This window comes from Xiphophorus maculatus, chromosome 23 (genome assembly GCF_002775205.1).
Source record: "Xiphophorus maculatus strain JP 163 A chromosome 23, X_maculatus-5.0-male, whole genome shotgun sequence".
Classification (NCBI taxonomy): domain Eukaryota; kingdom Metazoa; phylum Chordata; class Actinopteri; order Cyprinodontiformes; family Poeciliidae; genus Xiphophorus; species Xiphophorus maculatus.
Window position 1 is genome coordinate 4,362,184 of NC_036465.1, and position 26,633 is coordinate 4,388,816.

Here is a 26,633-nt window from a genome sequence, read left to right on the forward strand (position 1 = left end):
GTACAGAATTATACGCCTGTTGCTGTTCTATTGATAGAGCCACAAATGATAAAGATATCTGCCAAATGTAGTTTAAACCTGCACTTCCCCTAGATCTGAGGTATTCCTTTAGTCAAAGAATGTCTCTTTTCTTAACATTTAAATTTGTCTTTTTTTTGCAATGTACAAAAAAATGTGGAGTTGCCTTCTTTAAGCCAGCTGACAGGCAATACACAGGAACAGGTGAAAGAGGGGCAACTTTGTGTTATTCTATGATTTCTCTCCTAATGCTTGTACTTTGACACTATAACCACTCATGCTTTTCTCTGTAGACCTATCTGTCTATTCTGTTAAAAGTTTAGTTGTGTTTTTTTCCCCTGTTCCTTGTCTTGTGTTGCTCTAAGGACATGCTCCCATTATTAGACTGAAGAGACACATGCTTCCTCTTTCTCACTCATGCTTGTATCATCCTAGGATGAGGGTAAACAAGCTAATGTTTAGATTTCATGGAAGTGGAAACTGATCTGGCCGAGTTGCTTCTGTCACTCAGCAACGTGCCTGTTTGTGTTTTCCTTTGTGTTTGTGCCTGTATGTGGGTGTTTCGTTCAGGATTTGCAAGTGGCAACATATGTGACCACTTGGTTTTCCTCTCCTTTTTATTGTGTATAGATGGTATTTTTACTCTTATTTTGTGAGTAAGGTGGTGATGCGGTTCCCTGTAAGAGCTCTGGATGGAGGTTCATGATTGTGTTGTTACCTTGGAGATGATATTGGTATTGATGGTGATGATCTCGTATAGAAAGCATGATCTGAACATTAATTTTTGTCTTTAGGCCACACAATAAAACAGCAGCCCAGATGTTTTTCACCTTTTTTATGGTAATTTACCTGAAAAGTGTCTAGTTTTTCTGATTTGATGCAATAATTGCTTGGATGAATTAAAATTGTGCTCTTTTTTTAATAAAATAACATAAATGCCATATGGAAAAAGACTGACAAAACTCAAATTTAATGTAAAGATATTTAGATGTTACGTCATTAACAGTAAGGATGTTTTAATTTGCTGCAAATGATCTCCAAAGTGAAATAAATATACTGTTATGGTCCATTTAAGCCACTTTAGGTAAAGGGTGAGTCTCAGCCTTGTGGCTCTGTTAAACTTTTCCAAAGAAGTAATCCCTGAATTCCTCCTTTTTTCTTTCCTTTTCTTCCACAACTACATGCAGAGGACGACAAGGCCTGTCAGAGAAACACAAAGCACTCAGGATTGCGTGTTAGAAGCCGCCTGAATGGCACCAGACCTAACGAGAGCACGGCAGGGACCCTGAGGTGGGCCTGGCACCTGCGGTCTGTCTCTCAGGGCAAGAGGGGCTTCTGTGTATGTGTGTTATGATGGGAAATGTGGGTGTTTCTGGAAAATAATGGTTGGAAAACATGCAGAAGAAGCCATTAGAAAGGATAATAAAAAAAATGCTCAATTTAAAAATGTTAGTATCACCTGGGAATAGAAAGCAAGAATATAGCCTATAAAGTCAGATAAATGCAAAGTTTAAAAGTGCCAGTAAAATCCAATGCTAGTACTTTTCATTATGAATATCACCCTGGGTTTTAATTATACTTTTGCTAACTAGCAAGCAGTTTAAAGAAATCAGTTGGGTACATTTTTAGAGAGTTACAAACCCTGGTCTCGATCTTTAGCTATAAAGTTGTTGTAAAGTATTGGAGGTTCATAGAGTACAACATAAATAATTACTGGGAATTAAGAGACAGCACACCGGAAATGTATGCAAAACTTTAAAACTCAGGAACTAAAGTGAAAGATTAAGCAACCCTCCTTCAAGAAAAATTTGAGACACAAAACCCAGTTACTATCAGGAGTCACACTTTGTATAAGAGGCAATCTGAACCACCAAAACTATGCAGCCGACTGGTGATAAAAGCCACTTTTCTCCCAACTTCACACTGGTCTTCTGTTTAGCAAAGTGTAGATGAGTGGTTCTCATTTACCTGCAGAAGCTGTAACGCCTTGTCTCCATGCAGCATGTTAACTCTTTTAGGGAAACTTTCATTACAATGATTGCGAGTCGTCATCAATATATGGATACGAACTGCATTAGAACAGGCTAGATTACTGGAATTAAACTGTAGATATTTTTATTTTAAGCATAAAGATTTAGTAGAATGATTTCGGGGGGCATCTCTCCTTTGAGTTTGTGTCGCTGACGTGTTGTACTTTTTAAACGTTTTCACTCTTTAGTGAAGACTCTCTTTGTGAAGTTTATCTATTAAAATGGTTCTGCAGTGTAAAGTACAGTAACTACTCAAGTGTAAGGCCTTAATGTTGCTCTTACCCCTAAATAAACTCCAGAATTATCGATGCATCATTAGATCATTGAGATTGGAAAGCAAACTACGAGTTCCAGGATTAAAACCTATTATGATGTAAAATGTAAAAAATAAATAAATAAATAATCCAGAATTTGGATGGTCTTTTTGACTTTTTCTGGGGTGATAGACTTTCACAGCTCTGGAGATTTTGAGCGTGAACTAACTTGTGTAGTTTGGTTATTGTGGTTTTACCACTATGGTGGTATTGTGGTATTGTATAGGAGTCCTGGTTGAAAGTTTAGTGGCAGCAGAGAGTCCAAAACAAGCCAGTGGCGCCCCCACCTCTTCCTGGACTTTTCTGTTAAACGTACCTCCAAATCATTTGCAGAAAATCTGCCGATTCATGGATTTTTTTCGGAGAGCATATCTAAAATATTTGAAAGAAAATGTAACTTGGGAAGCTGAAATACCAAGAACCAAATGACATGTGTTTGCAAAGCAGCCAACCACTGACACTGATTGGCTGTACCCCCAAGAGTGGAGATAAGAAAGACTTTAGATGTTGGTTTCTGTGGAATTGCCAAGATGGTTTCAACCGTGTCTATTAAAGCACATTAAGGAATATTTAATGTTGGAACTATTAAAACAGTCATTTAGAAACGTTAATATATGAAGGGGCCTGAAGTATTTGCAGATTTTAGCTATTTGTAGGCAGCTATGTTCCTGAACCCTGTGAATACCACGGTTTCCACTGTATAAACCCAAATAGGTTGGTTGTTTCCATCTGGACGCAGGTCTCTAAAGTAGAAGCATTTCTCTACTGTAAAATAAGTTTTTAGCATATTGCTGCATCTGGACAGTCCATGTTGTGGGCCAGGGTGTGCTGTGATAAAGCATAAAGAGGACCCTTGTTCTAATGGCTGATGTGAGTCATGAAGAGCATAATGGAGTTTTCATGAACTGAGTCACCCAAACAAGGACCTTAAACTTTTATCGCTACAGGTGCATGTTTGCATTTATCTGCCATAAACTCACTCATATTAAACTTTATTAAATTAACCCCCTCGTTTTCTGTTATAGTGGCGTTCCCTTTGTTGAGACTTTTGTGATTGTGGTAGCACGACTAATGTTTTGAAAATTCCTTTAAAGTCATTTAAAGAAACTTTTAATAAATTAAAGGTTAGTTTTTACTTACATCCAGCACAATTTCTACAATGCAGGCGCTTACAGTATGCGTGAATGAAGGCAACAGTAGCAGTAAATGCGTGAGCATGCCAAATGCATAACGAGATGAAGTGTTTTTGGAAAAATGCTGATCACTGGCCGTTACTGCTGATTTGTTTGAGGCAGCAGCTCGACAGGGTGCCCACCGGCTCAGGGGCATATTATGGAAACCAGACCTGGCGAGTTTACACCGAAAGTAAAGGTCCTGCAGAGTTAAACTGCGAACTGCGGACAGCTCACAGGAAACGCCTCTTTGTTAAGCAAACATACATGTGTTTTATGGCAGCTACTTTTACTGCGTTTTTATTTTGGGCTCCAATGAGTCGACATTTCAACATGGCCTCGGCCTAATTTCCTCTGCTTTTCTTCACCTTTTTGGGTGGACAACCTCCTCCTTAGACATGCACACACAACATCTACCTTCTCCTATCAAAATAAGTTTTTTTTGGCCTTGGCCAATTTTATTTCCGTAAAAGTGTGAGGGCGAGCCATTCAGCTTTGTTTTGACAGATTCAGGAACTTGACTGCGGCCTCCGGGGCAGCTGCAGGGGCGTGAGGCCCTTGCCTCTAGAGTCTTCACCCTTCCGCCCCAAACTCTCAAAACGAGCAGCAACACAGCTGCCGTTGAATCTTCTCACCTTGCTTCAGCCCCTTCACCTGGGGGGGTTCTCAGAAACACACCGACACCATGAAAGGTAAAAGAGGTGTGACATCTGATTCTGTAATGAGCGTGTTTGCCCAGCCGTGCTATGAATGCATGCTCTTTCGTATGTAGAAACACACATTCCACTAAGATGTGTTGAGGTTTGGAGCCAGACTCCCTGCTGCTACCACACTTTTTTTCTTTTTTTTACAAATAAAACATCTGAATACCTGACACTCTAGGACTTAAACAAACACCCAAATAATTATGTGTTAAAGGAAATTTTTGGTTTTATTACGGCTTCAGTCTTATTTTCATAACAGTAACAGTACGCTCCAGAACTTAATTGCTGAAATCTCAGAGCGAAGCAGAGTTGAAAAAAATGAAGCACATTTGGCAAGAAAATAAGCTTTTAATCACACAGACCTTGTGCAAAACTGGAGCTTTGTTGATTTCTTTTTTTTTGTCTATAAAGTGAATGAGTTAATGGACAATATTTAAGATTCTACATGACATTTTAGACAGTTTAAACTTCTGATTGAGTATATGAGGACTATATTTTTTACCTTTAGGTATAATTTGTCACTTCTTTCTGTTGCACTATTTAATTATTTGCATACATAAGTATTATCATACAGTTTTATCTGCTTTGCTTGAAATGCATCCACATACACGTAAAAGCCTTTTTTGAAAATGTTTTCAACACTGACTAAAATCCCTGTAATACAGAGCATGAAAAGTCTGAACACCACAAGAGATCATTTCAGAACTTTTCCCACTTTTAATGTGACCCTTGACAAGTACAACTTAATAAAAAAGTAGACATCTTTTTAGGTTTGTGTTGGTTTCCAGTTTTCCAGCAGAAGTCTCAAAGTTTTGTGCCAACATTGATGGTATTTGGATGCTCATAGATTTCTTACTTTACTCGTGACTTCAAGAACAAGAGCAAAGCTCTTCCTGACACTAAATTTTCATATTTCAGAACTACAGTGCAGAACTAAAAGATATTTATAGGCCCCTCCCACTTCATTTTTCTTGGAGATCATGCAAAAAAAACAACTTGTTTTTACTGCAGCCCCCACATTTTTGTTCTTGTATGCATTACCCTTAAATGCCCAGTTAAAAGCTGAATAAAAACAGCCATAGAGTATGATGCTGCCACCACCAGGCACCACTATGTTTGCTGATGTGTGGCCATAAAGTTGCACATTTGTTTCTTCAGACCAATAAAACATTCTCCCTCATGGTTTTGGGAGCCGTTTCATGTGTTTTTGCAAAACTTACCTGCCAGAAATTCCTGTAGGTGCTTTATTGTTGCTGCTGGCCTCCTGGCAGCCTCCCCGACCAGTTTTCTCCTCATCTCCTCATCAATCATAAAGGTACCTCTAGTTCTTCATGGTGTCATATTTTCCCTACTTTATGATCTCTGTCTTCACCATGTTTTATGGTGCGTCTAATCCGTTGGAAATTATTTGAGCTGATAACTTGGATCACTGATGTTTTTTTAAGCTCCCATCAGCTTTTTGCTACTAAAAAAATGTAATAAAGTCCTACTAGAAGAATCGAGCTTCATTTAGGCTAATCAGGGGGACTTTAAGTGATCGGCTCCAATCTTTTTATTTTTCTCCCTGGAATATTTCAGCTTGTATTTCAGTGGAGATAAACAAGTTAAAGATCACATTAAATGTTCTTAAAATGGTTTTATCTTTGTTCTTTTTTTTAAAAAACATTAATAAAAACTTACCATTTTAACAGGAGTGTGTATTTTTTTATATAATCACTTGATATTTTCTAATGTGTGTTTTGCTGGAGGAACCTTTCGGGTAAGTGGTTGATAATTCTTCTTCTATATTAGATCCTTTTCAGCACCAAAGAGTAAGAAGTTTTCACTTGTTCCCGTGGTTTATGCCTCTTTTTAAGACTACAAATCTCGACTTGCTCCTGGCTGTGCAGAGCATGTGGGGCTGCAGCGGGTTAACAGCGCCAGAGTTATTTGCTTCTTGGACACGGTGGCCTCGCCTGCCGGATGCAAGTTTGACTCAAGGGCAAAATCCAGAGTGAAAGCCTCTCATGTTTTTGACTGGTTGCCAACTCCAGTCCCTCCCTCCCCGTCGCTCTCAGGCCCCTCGGCTCTGACGTCCCCTCCCCTCTGCCTGTGATTTACTCTCTCTTTCTCTGCACACTCGTACCTCCTCTGATCCTTTCGCGCATCGGATTCGGCTCTGACATAAAGCAGGCCTGGTGTCCCTATGCAGACAGCGAGGCCTCATGCACAAATTATGTCATCTCTGTGGAGCGATGTGCTCCGAAAAACCTTCGATGGCCACTGTAAATCTTATTTGTGGAATGTGATATAACTGAATGAGCTCATGGCATGTTTTCCTTCACTGGAATCTCAAGGGACACAATTCTTATTTGATTCCCAAATGGTTGATGTTTTTAATTACAGCTTTAATTAAAGTTCTATTACAAATCTTCCGATCTGATTAAGATCATATTCTAAATGTATTTCAGTCTGATCTGTAGTACACAAAAACACAAGAATATTCAACCCTACCATTATTTATTAAACAGAGATCAAGCACAAAGGTAAAAATGAAAAACTAAGTACACCCTATGATATGGTGAACCAACTCTAGCAGCTCTTTGTAGTTATTTCCTGTATGATTTTACTAAACTCTCACATGTCCATCCATGACTCAGTTTTTTTTCTACTTTAGTGGCCTTTATTCACAATGATCAGACCGAAAAGGGAGCAAAGAGAAAGGAAAGGTGCATCAAAGATCCAGAGGTCAGAGGTCAAACCCTGGACAACTGTGTTGAGGATGAATGCCTTTTGTTTTTTGATTGGAGTTTGTACAAAACTGCAGAAAAAATCCAATTATGATTGTAACTAACTATTATTTTAGTAATTATTCTGACAATCGATTAATTGTATTAAAAAAAGGTGCAAATTCTGCAAATTTTTTATTTAACCACTTAAACCTTTTTTATACAATATTAGAAATACCTTAAAATATGCAACCAAACAATTCACTTCCTTTTTTAAATAAGAAAATAAACCCTTTATAGCCTGAAATGCAATAACATAGCATTCCTAAAACTAAAACTGACAAAAGTGTATATACACTCCTGATCAAAATCTTAAGACCAGTCAAAAAATTGCAAAAATTTGCATTTTGCACTATTGGATCTTAAGAAGGTTCTAAGTAGAGCTTCACAATGTTAAAAGAAGAAATCAGCGTAAGAGACAAAACATTTTGAGCGGGGAATTAATTGAAAACTGCATTTATACTCAAACATGATTTTTTCAGCTGATCAAAAGTTTAAGACCATAGCTCAAAAAAACCCCAAAACCCCCCAAAAAAGAAACAAAGTGTCAAAAAAAAGGACTCAGTAATGAGTAGCTCCACCATTCTTGTTGATGACTTCAAACAATCGTTTAGGCATGCTTGATGCCAGTGTTTCCAGGAGGCTAGTGGGAACGTTGCTCCAAGTGTTGAAGATGGCTTCACAAAGGGCATCCACTGTCTGGAACTGATGTCCATTTTTGTAAACTTCCCTTGCCATCCATCCCCAAATGTTCTCAATTGGGTTTAGATCCGGGGAACATGCAGGATGGTCCAAAAGAGTGATGTTATTCTCTTGGAAGAACTCCTTTGTCAGGCGGGCATTGTGAACTGCAGCATTGTCCTGTTGAAAAACCCAATCATTACCACACAGACGAGGGCCCTCAGTCATGAGGGATGCCCGCTGCAACATCTCCACATAGCCAGCTGCTGTTTGACGCCCCTGCACAATCTGAAGCTCCATTGTTCCATTGAAGGAAAACGCACCCCAAATCATGATGGTGCCCCCACCACTGTGCCGTGTAGAAAACATCTCAGGTGGGATCTCCCTGTCATGCCAGTAACGTTGGAAGCCATCAGGACCATCAAGGTTAAATTTTTTCTCATCAGAGAAGACAACTTTCTTCCACCTTTCAATGTCCCATGTTTGGTGCACCCTTGCAAAGTCCAAACGGGCAATTCTGTGGCGTTGAAGAAGACGTGGCCTTTGAAGACGTTTTTTGTTTCTGAAGCCCTTCTCTCGCAGATGCCGTCTGATGGTTATTGGGCTGCAGTCAGCACCAGTAATGGCCTTAATTTGGGTAGAGGATCGTCCCGTGTCTTGACAGGCAGCCAATCGGATCCTGCGGCTCAGAGCTGGTGAAATTTTTTTGGGTCTACAACTTGACTTTTTTGTTCCATAACCCTCAGGATCGTTTAAAAAATGCAAAATGACTGTCTTACTGCGTCCAACCTCAGCAGCGATGGCACGTTGTGAGAGGCCTTGCTTATGCAGCTCAACAATCCTACCACGTTCAAAGTCATTGAGCTTTTTTGCTTTTGCCATCAGAAGGTCTTGACAGTGTAACGACTTCACAGAAAATGACATGGAATCCAGATGTTTGCACAGCTTTTGGCTTTTAAAGACTATGGTCTTAAACTTTTGATCAGCTGAAAAAATCATGTTTGAGTATAAATGCAGTTTTCAGACAATTCCCTGCTCAAATGTTCTTGTCTCTTGCACTGATTTGTCCTTTTAACATTGTGAAGCTCTACTTAGAACCTTCTTAAGATTCAATGGTGCAAAATGCTAATTCTTGCAATTTTTGGACTGGTCTTAAGATTTTGATCAGGAGTGTATACACTGCCTGGCCAAAAAAAAGTCGCCACCAAAAAATGGTCACACTCTCTAATATTTTGTTGGACCGCCTTTAGCTTTGATTACAGCCCGCATTCGCTGTGGCATTGTTTCAATAAGCTTCTGCAGTGTCACAAGATTTATTTCCATCCAGTGTTGCATTAATCTTTCACCAAGATCTTGTATTGATGATGGGAGAGTCTGACCACTGCGCAAAGCCTTCTCCAGCACATCCCAAAGATTCTCAATGGGGTTAAGGTCTGGACTCTGTGGTGGCCAATCCATGTGTGAAAAAGATGTCTCATGCTCCCTGAACCACTCTTTCACAATGTGAGCCTGATGAATCCTGGCATTGTCATCTTGGAATATGCCCGTTCCATTTGGGAAGACAAAATCCATTGATGGAATAACCTGGTCATTCAGTATATTCAGGTAGTCAGCTGACCTCATTCTTTGGGCACACAATGTTGCTGAACCTAGACCTGACCAACTGCAGCAACCCCAGATCATAGCACTGCCCCCACAGGCTTGTACAGTAGGCACTAGGCATGATGGGTGCATCACTTCACCTGCCTCTCTTCTTACCCTGATGCGCCCATCACTCTGGAACAGGGTAAATCTGGACTCATCAGACCACATGACCCTCTTCCATTCCTCCAGAGTCCAATCTTTATGCTCCCTAGCAAACTGAAGCCTTTTTTTCTTCTTAGCCTTACTGATTAGAGGTTTTCTTACGGCTACACAGCTGTTCAATCCCAACCCCTTGAGTTCCCTTCGCATTGTGTGTGTGGAAATGCTTTTGCGTTCACAATTAAACATACTCCTGAGTTCTGCTGTTGTTTTTCTTCAGTTTGATTTGACCAAACGTTTAAGTAATCGCCGATCACGATCATTCAGGATTTTTTTCCGACCACATTTCTTCCTGGAAGACGATGGTTCCTCACCATCCTTCCAGTTTTTAATGATGCGTTGGACAGTTCTTAACCCAATTCTAGTAGTTTCTGCAATCTCCTTAGATGTTTTCTCTACTTGATGCATGCCAATGATTTGACCCTTCTTAAACAGACTAACGTCTTTTCCACGACCACAGGATGTGTCTTTTGCCATGGTTGTTTAAGAAATGAGGAGTTACTCATTGCATCAGCTGGGGTTAAATAACTTGTTGCCAGCTGAAAGATAATCGCCTATGCAGTACTTATCCAATAGGAGGCTTGTACCTGTTTGCTTAGTTAAATCCAGGTGGTGACTTTTTTTTGGCCAGGCAGTGTATATATATATATATATATATATATAAGTAGGGGTATGTGTTTGTGTTGTTTTTTCAGCAATTTTTTTAAGTTTGTGTACTCCACTTAACAATTAATCTATTACTAAATTAGTTGACAATTATTTAAATAATTAATACGATTAAAATGAATAATCGCTTCAGCTATACTTGCAAGAAATCAGAGCATTTTTCCTTTGGTTTTAAGCTTTGATCAGATGCGACCATATTCTGTTAAGACAGAAAAGACCTTGAATTTCAACCTCCCCAAACAAGCCATGCTTGTTCAGTCATTTGCTAGCTGTCCTGTCATGACCTTGAACCTTTAACATGCCACCTGTGGCCTGCGGAGTCTGAAGTGGAGCTCTTGGATTTTTAAATATCTAGAGAAATTGCAGTCTGACCTCACTGGTACATCCACTTCTGGGAAAGCTGTTATCTGTTTTCAATTTCTGCTTTCTGAGAAGCTACGGACTTCATTTTTTTAATAATGACCTTAAAATCCTTCCCAGATTGTTTGATAGAGAGGCAGAGATGGGAGGTAGCATCTCTACGGTCATTGCTGATTCCTTTCCAGCTTGGCATTATGTTCTCCAGACCAACAAACTACTTTTGAGAATTGCAAAGGGAAATCAATTTTTTTTTAATATGGAAGTATTTTATACCTCCAGTACATTGAAGTATAAGTTATTTCATATTTTGTTCGAGATAATTTGCTAATATTCCCAACATTTGAAGTTCTCTCTAAAAGCATTACTTAGAGACATCATTCATAATTCCTGGTCTCTAACATATGTCAGATAAATGTGACGGTTGCCTCACACTTTTTTGATGCAGTAATAACATTATGCTTGCTATGAAAGGCATGCTTCATGTTGAATATGACGCATTTCACCTTTTGTAAAATGTAGCACCATTTTACAAAAGGTGGCGTGAGTTTGCTGCACGCTTGAGAAACTAAAAGGACACAAACATCGATCTGAATTTATGAAAAAAAACTACAAAATAGCTCTGTGTGTTAATGTTTCACAAATTGTCCTGAAGAAGTGTTATCAACACAACAGTCGTCATTTGTCAGCGTTTAGTTGGTGCCCTCCCCTAAAATTTCCAAAGTCATCACAAACTTTGGTGACCTTTGCCTGAGTTTTCAGTTGCCATTGTGCTCTGAGTGTTTTTATTTACTTTGTATTTTGTATGTTTTTTTGGAGTGAGCTTTGCCTGAGTTTTCAGTTGCCATTGTGCTCTGAGTGTTTTTATTTACTTTTTATTTTGTATGTTTTTTTGGAGTGAGCTTTGCCTGAATCCAAGACGAGACATCACCGAGTCAGAATGACTCACGGTGGCTTGAAAGGATTGCGGACTGACAGGTTAGGAAACCGCATGCAGCGAAAGCCTGCAGGCGGGGAACAAAGTCAACTCATGTCTCCCCAGGCAGGCCGCTCTGCTCAGACAACCTGTTATTATTTTGGTAATAAAAAAGCAACAACAAAGATAAGGTTGGAATTTTTGTATCTCCGACTTTGTTTTCTGTTTATTGATTTTAATTCCTGCTGTGATCGCAACAGAGATGCGCTCCTGATGTAACCATGTCGTCGTGGAGCTAAGAATAAGACACCTGGATGGCGTGGGCGTCCATTTGTAAACAGTGGGTAGACAGCGCTCTGCAGGTCAGATTGAAGCTGGCCAAGAATGTGCTGCAGGAGCAGCAGCGCTCCGAGCAGAAGATTCCCAGCATTCCTTGGTGGTTAAGGAGAGGCACTGGCCTTCACAGATAGGAAGTCGTCTGTCATTAGGGGGTAATCACTTCTTGAGGAGGATTGCAATTCCTGGAATGATTACTGTTGTTATCGGCAGTGAAACTTGACGCAGAGAGAGCAGATGACTGTTTTTCTTCTTCTTTTTTTTTATTTCTCTTGGTGAGTTCGAATAGCCTTTTCCAAACCCAGCAACGTTTTCATGATTTTATTTTTATTGCCACATAATAAAAAGAAAATCTCTCTCACTGCTCCCACCCAGACTTGATGGTGAACTTCAGTGTTGACTTAAAGCCAGTTGGTATTTCTTACCTGGGGGCATTTCTAATTACTAATGGCTCGTGTGTAATGGTGCCTATCATGTCAGTGGTGCAATGAGGTGGATGCAATCTGTCATGCAGACTCATGTTAAAACAACGGAGAATTTGTTGAACCTGGAGTTATATGTGGGGATTTGCTTCCTCTCACGCTACTTATCTGTGTTTGTTTGCAGGGTTTTGCTCCTCCAGTGCTTTAAAGTGGGCTTTCTTAACTCCTTCAGCTATTTTTGTCTCTTTTCTTTCCTTCCTCCTTCTCCCTTCTTGCCAGTCAAGCCAAATTTTCAGGTGGAAGAAGCATACCATTAAGGTGGGGAAAAAAAAGCCCATCAACGCTTGCCCGACATGCCAAGTATCCATCTTTCAGGATCCCCCATTACCTCCTCCTCTTCTTACCCCACGCCACCACAGCTACCCCCTGATCCTTGAGAGCAGGAAGTGTATGTTGTTAAGTGATGGATTGGCCCCGTGCTCTTGCTGAGAGGGAAGGGGAAAAAAAGGCCTTTCTTTCCCCTGCAGGGCAGTCAGATGAGTTTAGCAGTCTCAAAGCTGAGAGGTTCGGCTCTACTTTCTGGGAGCGCCGGAAAGCTGCAGGCTCGTCTCCTTCGTATTAGAAGGGACATAATGCCTCATAAAGCAGCAGGCTTCACATTGAAACCAGAAAATAAGAGACCAAAAGGACGGATTTCTGTCTGTTTGCGTTTGCTTGCCAGAATGCTTGGGAGTTGCGCTCTATGAGGGCTGTTTTGCTGGAGGTCAGCAGGTTTGTGTTGGCATGCAGCCGCCGGTTACTTCCAGAGAGGGCAACTCAGGAAGTGTCCCTGGCACGTCCTCCGCATAATGCAGCACGCTTCACTGCTACCGGCTCAACCTGCTGTGACAAACAGGAACAGGCTGAAGTCCTCCCCTGCACCCAATCACCTCGGCAAACCAAACCAAGTCTGGAATCCTTCGGGTTTTGATAAAGAAAAGTTCCCCCAGTAATAAATAAATCAGTGGAATAATACGAAGGCATGCAAAACAAGAGAATTTCCACTCATGATCCATGGCTGTGTTGTCAGCCGTGGCCCTGTTGTGGTTACCAGAGCCTAGCTACGGTTTCCGTCACCTCATGTTCCACAGACACACACAGGAAAACCAGGAGATAAAAGGCAGGGAAGCTGTCCGTTGGCACAGTACACTGGAAACAGTTTATATGGAAAAAATAAAGCAAGCCTTGAAAAAACTGGGTTATTTTTATCAATTTACCTGCAATGATTTTTCTAGTTTTTGAGCCTGTAGGTAAATTAGTTCAACTTCCATTATATTCTCCTAACTGTCCTCACCTCCTGCTGCCGTTCAGCTCTAAAGGCAATGGCATCAATTAGCAAATTATGAATTATATGCAATCGAATAATTACCTATAAGGAAAATAACAGTGCATCAGCTCAGAAGGCGATGAACGGTACTAAAATCACCATTTGAAATTTAAGCAATATCCTTGAGAAAAATAAAAATCCTGTTTTTGTTTCCACAAATAAATTATTTGGAAATCCTAAAGTATCTGCAGAATAATTAAATCCAGGTTTAGCCTTTCAATATTATGTGTATGAGGCAGAATCACAATATTAACAAATGTATGCGATATTAGGGGTAGACTTAAAGTTTTATCACGATATTTTGTGGTACTATTGTGTTTGCTATAAACTATTTGTAACTTGTGTTGTAGGTAACTGCTTTGGTCTGACTTCATGACATCAATCATAGCCCCACAAACACAAATATTGTTCTTGCAAAACATTCCAAATTATAAAAACTGATTTGTATCAGAAAACTGCATTTAATGATATTTTCTGATACTCTCATTGAAGAAACAGTGGAGAAATAGTAAAACTAACAATCCTGACAATAGGTTTTGGTTTGTTTACACATCATTAATTGAAATTTGTGACAACCATAAATCAAATGTATTATCATAAGAAATTTATTGTAATATGTGAATAAAAACATTATAAATCCCCACTGTGATTTAATCACCTTCATATAAAGCAGCAATTTCTCCTCATAATGCCAAAATAGTATAATTATGATTAGAATAATGGAATTGTGAGAAAATACACTCTTACATACATACATGCATAATGAACATTTATCTGCTACATTAGTGCTGAATTAAGTGGATCTCAACACCTCAAGATCTTCTTGAGCCCAGAATTATTCATACCCCTGGTAGATTTAATGTCCTATTTTATATTATTAGGAAATTAAAGAAATATTTCTTCAAATGTTATTAAATATGTAAAAGGAGAACAGTTACATTATTATTAAAATCGAACCGTCTTTTTTATTCTTCCACTGACATTTTTGTTGATTTATCTTTGATGTTAAAAGGCTTTCTTGTCATCTCACACTTTGTTTACCTGCCTTGAATGTTTTTCAAGTACCAAAAAATTGGGAATTTTTTTTTATTAACGATAAGCTAAAATTGTGAAATTGCAAATTTGTAACTCCATGTCAGACTCACGAAAGACTTGTAAAGTAGCAACAACAGCAGCAGCATGATGTATGAAAAGGAGCGCTAAGGCTGCCATTCCAGTTCCTCCAGCCTACACTGATCCCTTCTGACGTGACCTCCTGCCTGGCTTGCGTCTGTGTCTATCTCCTGCTTCGTCTTCACTGGCCCCAGTTTGGCCCCAGTGTGGCCCCAGTGTGGCCTCGGTTTGGCCTCTCTGGCCCAGATCCAGACCCTCAGATCCACTCACTCTTGGAATTTTTTCATTGTTTTTCATTTATTGCTGAAACTCCTTGAGCGTTCAATTGTGTTCAGTTAAAAACCAAGATTTTTTTTTTTTTTTTAATCCTGAATTCATCCTGCTTGTCAGAATGCATTCGTCACCACAGGTTGTCACTGCGAGGCTGAGGACAGCGAAGGTAGACGGGCCATATTTGTCTGTCTGGGCTTGAGAGGCGCCTGCCACCTAATGACGTCTGACAAGCGAGACAGCGGCGGCTTTGGGTGCTCTGGGACTGTTTTGGGGTCACCATGATGTGATCTGTAGGAAGCGGGGGCTTTATCAGATAACATCCACATTGTCTCCTTACTGAAAACCTCAGTTTCACAATTTTCTTCTCAGCCTTTTGGTTGTCTGAGTCTTAGCTTCAGTTTCTACCTCTTCACCATAACAAACAACCATTAAGGAGGTCAGAGGTCACATCCTAACATTTAAGTCACAAATAAACAGCTGGAGAACTTGGAACAATGTGGAATGTTCTTGTGAACGTAAAAAAATCCCAAAGAATTTGACTCAATTTTGTTTTATTATTTCTCAGGCTTTGATGCGTCCAGGCCGCCTTGACAGGATTGTCTATGTTCCTCTTCCCGACGGTCCGACCAGACGGGAGATATTTTCCCTGCAGTTCCGTAACATGCCCGTAGCAGAGAACGTTTCCCTTGATGAGCTGGTCACTCGGACCAACAAGTACTCAGGAGCAGAAGTGAGTAAATCTACATGCTTTATAGGAAATAACAATATTTGTGGCTTTTGATCATTAATGCAAATCATAATTTTTCTAGGCTGGAATTATTATACAATGATAATTAATATTTGCTGAATTAATAATCTTTATTAAATTTGCTTAGTTTTCTTACAGTGACTTAGTTCAAAAAAAAGAAAGTTCTTGTTGATGCTTTTGTGGGAGTATTTTTAGAGAATTGTAAGGTAAATTGTAATGAAAATGTAATATTAAATGTAATCTAAAATGATTTTGAATTGTGTATAAATGTTGCCCCAAAAATGTTACATGTACATGTTCTAGATATTTTACTGATCATCCAACAAATTTGAAAAGACATTTTACTTTCTTCCTGTTTGATCAATCTGGTACAGAGGTATTAACAGAGATCTTTCTCAGGAAAGGTTTTTCACGTTGTGGAACTCACATGGAAGTTTTCTATCCAATAGTATTCCAAAACTGAACAAAGGGGTTTGATCTCCAAGTCTGGATAACAAAAAAAACACAGGACAAAAGTCACTATTTGTATGTTTTTTTTTGAAATAGAGATACTATAATGTTACAACACTGGATCTGAGAGGGTTAAACATTATGCACACATGTTCTGTTGAGTTGAGGTCTGAGTTTGTTTTATTCTCTCGGAACTGGTTTCATTGTGTGTTTGCCTTCCCAATGCCCCAGTGTTTTCAGACAACTTGTACTTATGTCCACAACTCTGAAATCTGCAGTTGTTTAAAAATGGCTCCAAAAAACTTTCCCAAGTGGTGCTGATTTACACTTTTCCCTCTTAGATCTTCTCTGAGTTCTTACATTTTCCCAAGTTTTGATCTTTCTAATGATTTCAGGGAAGCAAATTCTTTTTTTGCTGACAAAGTTAATTTACCCGCTGTAGCCAATAATGATTATCAACCAGACGTTACTAGGCTGTAACCTTTTCAAGTTAGGACATTCTGTGTTGCTCAGTACCCCTTATAAAAATATTTAGCTCAGTGTATCTAGATATTTAAGCCTATTCATATGATCTTGACCCTGTTAGTATCAGAGAAAATCCATAATAAATGCAAACTTGTGCAGCCAGTTCTTCCTTGCAGGTGTTTGTGGTATAATTGTTCCACGCTTTATGAGAATGATTTATCAAAATTCAAAAGAATATGACTGAACAAAATGTTCCAGAAGAGAACAGAAAACAAAAATGTACAATGCATCTGTGAACAATAAAAATGTACAAAGCAAAATATTTGACAAAATAAAACAAGAACTCGTTTTAACTACAGTTGAGTAATTGGAATCTTGCAGTGTTAAGATTAGACCACAAACTTTATCAAATTTTAAGAGTTGGAGTATCTTTGAAAGGCATCCATAATTATTTCTCAATTTTGTGATTTTGTTTTTGTAGTTTAGATATTTATAATCATTTCCATGTCCAGAATGAGGAACTATTGGCCTTTTTTCAATATCACCTAATAAAAGCAGCTCGACTTGGCTACGTTGAACCAGACCCCTTTTTAGAACCTATTTTTCTGGAGTCTGAAGTGTGTCAAGTCGTTTCACTGATGCATTAAATGTTAATTGATACTGACTGGCATGAACCAAGAAGTAAACATTACCCTCTTCACCAGCGAAGGAATCTAATCGCGGTCTGAAAGCCAGAGCGAAAGCAACGAGTTCACAGATGGGTGCTTGAAGAACGTGCTGCTGGGAGAGGCTTGCCAACGGTGCTGTTAGGTTTTCATGCCCTAGTTGTTGCCATGGAGATGGTTCTTGGTGTTACCACTTCATGTAACATAAACGTCTATCAGAGTACGGATATCGGGTGTCAGAAACTGCTGGTAGGCTATCAAGCAAGGGTCAGCACTTTCTGTGAGTTTATTGAAAATCTGGTAACTGAACGTGTCACTGGGTCATATCATTAACATGGACAATATGACCGTATTGGTCCTCCTCATGTTTGACAACTTCTAAATAACTGCAACTTATATTCAAGTGCAACTTTTATGTGTCTTTTTCCTCTTGGCGACACATTTTTTTTGTATGCTACAAGTTATAGCGCAGTAGAGTGAGGTAACTGGTGTTCTTTGCAGAGATTTAAAAGAAAACCTAATAGATCTGTAATTCACCACAGTGGGAAATTATAACGTGATAAAACCTGCTCTCATTTGGAGAAAGGATAGAAAGCATGTTTATATGTACGCTATCAAACACCGCCCATGGTCGTCTCAGTGGTCTGGCTGTTGACTTCCTGCTTTAGGTAATCTGTCAAATTAATGGGATCAACTCTGTTGTGTCTTTTTCCATGGATTTTGGGTTGTTCCCTTTCTTAAATAAAAATTTTCCATCTGTTTCATAATCTTGGTGTAAAAATTAGTTTCCACAGAGAAACAGCTATATATGGTATATACAGTATATATATATATGGTAGTGCAAATGTAAGAATTCAAAAGGCTCTTTTTGTTTCAGTTAAACATGTTTTAAAATGACTCATGATCTTTGGCTCCTTGTTAATTAAACTGATTTCTTTAAGTGTTATACTTTCAAAATATGTTAATATACCTCATTCATAATAGACTAGAGGAAAAACATGCACATCCAGACCCTTTAGTGTTACAGAGTGCAAACCTTTTTGGTTATATATGCACTAAAGTTTTGAATATTTGCACAAGAGTTATGATTGCCACACTCTTTGCCACCTTCAAAACATAAACAAACTTTTCTCTTCATCACAGAGGAGAAAAGTTTCCTCTGTGAAATAGTGTTTCTGAATAGTGCTCAGAAACACTATTTCTGAACTACACCAAGCAGTTTTTTTCCCTACATTATGTTCCTATTACTGTAGGTCTGGCACTGTGTATAAATTTGTTTTTGACAAATAAATCTCTAGATGCAAGTTTGCATTATTGAAATTTGCATTTATTTCCTCATCTTTTAGCTTATTAACCTTCTACTACTCCAGAATACAGATAAGCGATTCTGGTACTCCAGAGGGATGTTAGTGTTTTTTTCCATGATGTCTGCATCGTGTCTGTGCTGTGTCACTGAACGCCCTCGTGATCTCACTGTGGACAGGGAGTAATCATACAAACATTCTTTTGTGTAGAAGATTTGTTCCTCTGTGTTTGTCTGCCACATGATTCACATTGTGCCGAGCAGAAACACTGCTACTGTCCTCCACGAAAGACTAGCTTCAAGATTCTGAGCAGCTGGGAAACTATTTGATAAAGAATGCATCACAGTTTGGATTTTAAAAAATGCACTCTCATTGAGTGAAGTAGTTTTTGTCAAATCATGTTTTTATGACACAAGACTGTATTTATGCTAAAAACGAGCTATACTTAATTTTCTGTTTGACTTGAAAGACATTACTTTAAAATGTGCAGCATGTTTGCACCTAGACGTAAATACCCACTGTATGTTGAGACTTCAAAGGTCACAGACCTGAAAAAGAACTCTTACAGGTCCTGAAACACGCATGCAAAACAACCAGAAGCACAGTCATTTGCTCTGATGCCTTTTCTGTAACAAAAAAAAACTGTTTTCATGGCTGTTTCTGTTAGATACACTTGTGAATGCAGCTTTACACAGAGGAAAAAAATCTGTGATTGCTTGCTACTTTCATGCACTTCTCTGACACAAAGCAGGAGCAAGGTTTGTTTGGATCACAGAAACTGAACCTTAAATACCATCATGTTGAATTTACTCTCTAGCTTAACATTTACACTTACCATCTGCAAAACTCTTAAAATGCTGCTTTTTATTGTTTTTAATTTAGTTTTTACAATCAAGTAGTGAAGTACATGTGCAGCAAAATCTTACGGATTTCTGATTCCAATTGCATCCATGCATACTGAGGCAAAATTAATCTTCCTGGTGCTAGTCTCATACCATCCTTTGGTATGATCCAACCTACTTTTTGGGGGCTGTTAGCTAAAACAGTGATCCCATCCCTCCATACTCTACAGGCCCAGTATCAATTCTGGCATCGTTCCCAGATCACTTTGGCCATAATTCAAAGCTGGAGAATTAAGGCTGAAATGGTTAGGATTCGTTCAGAAAAGAGACAATAGAAAATATAGAGTATGCTGGGATGTAGGGATTAGATTGAGACTAAAGACATAGAAGATTGATTGATCTTGAAACCAGACATTCTACACTATAAAATATAAATTATGAGTTCAGAAAATGCAATATTTTGAAGCATAATGTGTTGAGTCTCTCAAGCAAGCCAGCAAACGTTGTGATGGTTTCCAGTGTGCGTTGAAATGCTGCAGTTTTCTGGTTCAACTTACAGTAAAAATGCATCCATTCGATCGTTGCATACCATTTAGAGATATCCTTGTTTATTTACTTGCTCATTTGTTGTATTTGTCCCTCAGGGCTCAGTTCTTGTAAACACAGCTTTATCTTCAGCGCCGTGTTGTTTGGTTATCTGTATCCTGTTTTCTCCCAAACTTCCCCTCAGCGATCAGCGAGTTTAAAGTTTCCTCTAATCTAATATGATCTTTAGCGCTAGCATGTAAAATATAATGCCCACCCAGGTGAGACGCAGCTTTCCATTCTACCTAGTTCTTATCGGCTCGACTGTGGCATGCCTTTGAATTTTTGTGAAGCTTGGAGAACTCAGTGGCAAGTGACAGCACAACTCCATTCCACAGATGAGACACTACACCAGAAACCCTGATGTCAAACACAACATATGATAGCGGGGCTTTGGTTTCTTGCTGCATACCTCCTCCAGGTGTACGCTTGCTTTAGGCTGAATTCTGGGTGGGGATTGCTCTGTCAGAAACAGGGGGAAGAGTTTGTACTTTCAGGATTTAGGGAGGCCATATAAGTAACCTCAATCTGCCACCGATATGTAGTGATATAGTGTCAAAATGAGAAGACAGAAGGGCCTAAACTTTTCAGCTTGATTTAAGAAGAATGAAACCTTTTTTTATCATGCTTTAGGGAGCATTTTGTGTTAGATACAAGAAAAGTGAGATATAACCCTATGAAATATTGAATATGTGGGGTTATCAAAGTAGTCAGTAAGGTACGCAAAGTAAAAATGCCAAAGTTTTTATATATCTAAAATGATACAAGACTGTATCACAAGAACATTTGGAGGTAAAATATGAAGCATTGCTCTATTAAGAATTGCCAGATGTGTCCTAAATTGAGAATGTTATCTTTCAGAGAAGAGTTGAAATTAAAGCTCATCACTCCATACCAGTCAAAAAAACCAAATCCTTCATGTTAGTTCTACCCTAGAAGAATAATGACATTTCATGTGAGGATTGATTCTTTTGACTTGCAAAAAAAACCTTGTTAAACAAAAGCTTCAAATTTATGTTTCCTCAAAGACCACTTTTTTTTTAAACTTAAGATTATATAAATATTTAGTTCCATTTTACATCTTTAGTTATTTTTGGTAACATGTTAGCCTGTAATGTTAAAGTTATGTAACTTTACAATACCAGGAATAGCCAAATTTCTCTGTGGGACTGAGCTGGGAGCTATTATGTTTGACTTTGTATGCTAACTCAGCTGGCAGCTGTGCCGCTGAGCCACAGCAGCAGTCGACCGTGTTCTCAGCTCAAACTGGATGAGCTAGGTGGCTTGTGATCTTCACATTTTTTTCTCCTCTCTTTTTGGAGCTGATTTTTTAAAGATTGCAGGATTAACTTGTCTTGTGAAGGCTTTTTATTGTTGGAATAGTTAAGACTTGGTTTTCTTCTGGTTTGTATGATTCAGTTGGCCCAGGAAAAGACCTGGACTTGTTCCGATGTTGCTTCTCTACCAATATCATTATGGGAAATTTTAAGCCATTTGTAGACCAGAGGTATATATAGGCACAGTTCAGGTCTGTTCCAGTCCCCTTTGTTGGAGCCCAAGCTGTTCGCCAGTATGAAGGGATAGTCCTTCCCGTAGTTTCTTTGTGTATGTAGGGGTTTCCTCAGATTGGGACATGCTTGGAAAACCTCCAAAATAAGGTACCTTTACTCCAAGTACCTCATCTTGTTTCTAAGGCAGAGCCTGGCCACCTTACAGAGGAATTTCAATACAGCTTCTTGTATCCGGCATCTCATTCTTTCACTTGTGATCCATGTCTCCTGACCATAGTTGAGTAATTCAAGAGCTTTCCTTTTTTCAGCTCCTTCATCGCCACAACAGACTTGGGCAGACAAGGCCCTCATCCATCTATCCTTCTCCAGCTCCATCCAACCATCACTTGTGAAAAGGACACCAAGATATTCAAACTCCCGCTAGAGGCACAGTCTGACCGCCAACCTGAGGGGAGCAGTCAACCTTTTTCCGCTTGAGAACTACTGCCTCAAACTTTGAGAAGTTGACTTTTACATTCAGTGTAATCTGATAAATGTGCCGGGTATCCAGATCTATGTTTAGGCAATGCAGATAGGTACATTCAGAACAATTCACTCTTCAGTCTGACTACCTGAAGGTTCGACTTTTATTACATTCTTGGCATTTCAGACTTGTAAGAGAGAAGAGAGAGTTTGAGTTGTAAGATGGGGGTTGAGATTGTCATTCATCAGGACACATTTGTTGTTTCCTCGGAGCTAGAAATTGCTAAAAGAAAAGAAAAAATTCACCCGTCTTCCTACCTGCCTGGAGTGACATCTGGTTTCTCAACCATCACCTTCCCCCTAACTAACCCCTCCACCCACAACAGATTTTAACTCACACTCAGGCAAGAAAATTGCTCCCGGCTCTCCTTCCTCACCTCTGTCGTCAAGTCCTCCAAACAGAAGCAACATTTGATACTGTAATCACAGTGCTGTTAGAAGAATAAGAAGAAACAGAAAGGCTAAACTTGCTCCTCAAAGAAGGTGTGATGCTGTGCTGCTCTTTTTTTTCTTCTTCTTCTCAAGCCCTAACATGAAAAGACCTTAGGGAATTATTGCTCCCTGTTAGATAAATGAAGTTGGTTCTGGCCTCATTTGTTGCTTTGTTGAAAAACCAAGGCTGTATCAGCTTTCAGCAATTCTTTTTTTTTCTTCCTTCATTTTTAATATCGACATCGGCAGCAAGCAGACCTCAGCTACATCAAAATCTCTTTTATTTGTTCACAAATCAAAAACATTTTGATTTGTGAACAAAATGTTTTTTAGTTTTACTGTTTTCTGACGTTCCTTGCGATTCCCTGAACTCCAAAAAAGGAGACAAGAATCAATTCATCCATCCGTTTGTGTATTCATTCACCCATTCTTCCATCCATCCTCCTTTCATTTTTCCATCCATCTGTTCATCCATCCATCCATCCATCAATCATCTGTCTTTTCGTCCATCCATCAATACATTCATCCATACATCCATAAATCCATCTTTTATGCAAGTCTTCATCTATTTTTATCTATCCATCCATCCAACCATCAATCATTCATCTATCTGCCATCTGTCTATGTAGAAATATCTACAGTAAACTTAAATATCATAGTAAACTTTTATATTGGACTGAAAATGTATGGAGAACTCTGAAAGTTTGAGTTTGAAGAAATATATAAAAATTTTGATATAGAAATTGTCTAAAAATCCATTCAACTGTGTTTTTGCCATATTAGCACGAAAAATATTCTCTTCTAATGTGCTGGTTTTTCTGTTAATGTTATAAGTTTTTCAAAAAAGAATCTGAGAAGGCTGAAATAATATCTGCCACCACTTACAGATGAGGATCTCATGGATCTCCCCCCCATGGAGCTTGATTGACATGTGACCTCTAGGAAACAGAGTGCAAAAACACTGCAGTAATGAGCTCTTGGCAGACATTGACAACTTGTTGACAAAAAGAAGGGGAAGAAAAAACAAGATTCCCATGCATGGCCAGGTTTAGCTCAGAAGTAGAAGTTGACATTATGGAGGTGGTGATAACCAGCAGGCAGCACCAACCTTGCTGGGCTCTCTCGCACGTGATCTCACCATGTTGCAACATCCGCACCTTGAGCTCCATTCAGCTATGTCAAAAAGATAAAACTTCATGGATGACTTCAACCATGACTCCATGAAGATCTTTTTTCTGCAGAGCTACTTGGTGTTCTTGGACACGCGTGATTAACATCCATTTACAACCAGTGGTGCAACGGTTCCTTTAACCCTTTTTTTACCAAAACACTTGAAAGAGCAAGTAAAACTTCCTGTTGAAATGCAGGATGCTCGATATTAAATATTGAATAGATTTACCTTCTACTAGGGGTGGGCTCTATGGAATTCAAGTTTTATCAAAGCACTTTGTGCTGCTATTGTGATAACAGCAAAAGTAACGATAAGTACTATTTATTATTTCTGTTTTAGGCAAACACAAATACTGCTTTTAAAAAACATACTAATTTTAATGTGCTCTTTAGGGCACCAACCACAACACCTACACACTGCACACAGCAACTGCATATAATTGATGCAATTGATGCATATGTATTGATATTTATTGATACTCTTATTGAACAACCAGTGCAGAAAATAGTAAAACTAACTCTTCTGACACTATGGACAGATTTGGGGTGTTTTAAAAGTCATTAATCAAAATTTATCACTAAAATGATCAATCAAATCTCTTATTATAATGAGAAGTTTCTTGTGATAAATAATACAATAAATTCCCACCCTACCATCTTCCCAATCTTCCTGCCAGTAAAGAGACATTTAAGTTTCCGAATCAAAGACTTGGATTTGGACAGGACTCTAAAGACTCGAGACTGAACTCAGATTTGACATCGTGGAACTCGTACCTTATAAATTCTTTGTGTGATGTAATCAGGGGTTAAACTACGCTGGTAAGTGTTGATTATTTAAGTAAATTATTATTCATGACCCCTCTGAGTTACAATAGTGTATATAAATAACTGGTTGTCATGTTAAAGGGTGCGTTTGTAGTAATCACCAGGGACTTTTGCAGAGCGTAGGCTGTTAATGATTCATAATAACCTGTTTATGTTGCAGCATCATGATAATGACCACCTTCAAGTTTAATTTATTTTTTAAAAAGTATCTTCTAGGTTTCTGAAAGTCAGTGTGATCAGCTCGCTGAGACATGTATTTAGGATGTATGAATTCTTCTGATTGGCTGCACAACTTTGTGCAGCACAACCCCATGCTGCTGTCAAGCAACATATACTGTATATAATAATACTAGTAATAATAACAGGGTTTGTAGGCAGAAACCCTGAGGAGAAGAACTGTGTAAAAAGAAGTAGCCAATTTCAGCACAAGGATAAATAGATATAAACTATGACCTACAAAATTAAAGCACGTAGGTTCTTTTGAAGATTTAGGTAATCCATTTTTAATGGTAAATGGTACATTTGAATTCAATATCTTGCTAAAAAAATGTTAAAAGTTGGGTTAATATAGCTCTAATAATAATAATTTGACATGATAGCTGATCACTTTGGTCCAAGTCTGATCTGAGAATATTTCTAAAAAACAGTTGAATTGGAGAAAGCATCTCTGCTTTCAGCAACACAAATGTGTATAATCTTGAACTTTATACTGTGTTGTTGCATATTGAATTTATATTATTGAACTCGTGTCTTTTAGAGAATTTGAGTCTGAATAGGCATCCAGGCATTCCAGAAGTTTTTTTCCCAACAATTAAAAACCATAAAGTCTTATATAATGACACACACACACAAGCACAAGTAAAACCACTCTCACAGGAAGACAAATGGTTTCCCCATAACACCTGTTGTGGTTGTGGCTGTTCCTCCTCTGGCTCTGTGTGTTGTCTGTCTGATTTATGACCCGGTATTTGTTGTTGTAAAGATTTTTATCACCAAGGACACAAGCTCCTAAAAGAAAGAAGGAAAAAGAAAACACAAAACGTGTCATTGTGTAAATAATAGTGACGGTACAAAATGTGCAACATTAATATACAAGAAGAAATACAATCCTTCCTTTCTTGATAGCCACATAATCCTCGCAGGATCACTGAGGAAAACATAATATAACCATCAAATGAATATGTCAGCTGTAATGGAATGTATGAGCAATTCTCCAAAATACACTGTACTGTCTGGACTTATGTGTGTTATTTTCTTGTGGTTGACCACTGACAGAGTCACATAGTAGCTCAGACAGATGCTGCTGATAAAGAAAACACAATCAGCGTTCAACAAAGGAAGCGAGGAAAAAGCTATTAACACCTTTTTCCTGAATTCCTCAAACCCCTCAGTTCACTTCCACCCCACAGGCCTTTTGGCTCCTGACAGCGTGAATATGTTATTTTAGTTGACAGAGTTAAATAAAGGTTTTAAAAGGAAAACAGTTCTCCTTCTGTTTCAGGCTCTGAGGCTGTTTTGGCCCTTACCAGAGCCATGGATCAGAGGAGGCTTCCATTCGGCCCTAATTTTACATTTCAAAAATATAAAGCCTGCGCTGTGGTTTATGTGTAAGTACATGGTGAAGAACCAATTGGATTTTTTTTCGGGGAAATATGAACCATCAAGCGTGCCCAACACGCAGTTTATAATAATGTGGTAGAAAATGGGCAAAAAAGAGAGAAAGAACCTAAGCTAGAGGGCAAGAGTAAAAATATAGTGAAGGAAAAATATAAAATGTGATTAATTTATTATACTGTATTAAGATTAAAACCTGACCATTAAAGTTTTTGAAAAGAGAAACCAGAATTAGAGTCCAAAGACCATCAGGGGCCTCAAATAAATATGTTTTACAACAGACTATGGGTTTAATATGTTTTAAATGTATTCAGTAAGAATGGGAATGCTCTTAAATTTAATTTGGTACGGTTAGATAAAAAAAAATACAATTTTAATTTAATATATAAAGGAATTAAGTTTACTCTTTAAAAGGGGAAAGACAATAGCAGACAACATTTAAGGAAGGCAGATGTGTGTGCTTCCTTTAGGATCTTTGGTATGTGTTCACTATGCATCAACAGGCATTAGTGGTATACATAGACCACCTTGGCTGTTTGGTTATTTTTTGGTGAATTTATA

General features: G+C 38.6%; 1 protein-coding gene across 1 annotated transcript in view; it reads left to right on the plus strand.

The window, feature by feature from the left end:
• spata5 (spermatogenesis associated 5) overlaps positions 1-26,633 on the plus strand; it is a 115,758-nt gene that overhangs the window by 79,531 nt on the left and 9,594 nt on the right. Inside the window, 1 exon segment of the mRNA XM_005807803.3 lies at positions 15,505-15,669. Within this exon segment, the coding sequence (XP_005807860.2) occupies positions 15,505-15,669 (165 nt within the window).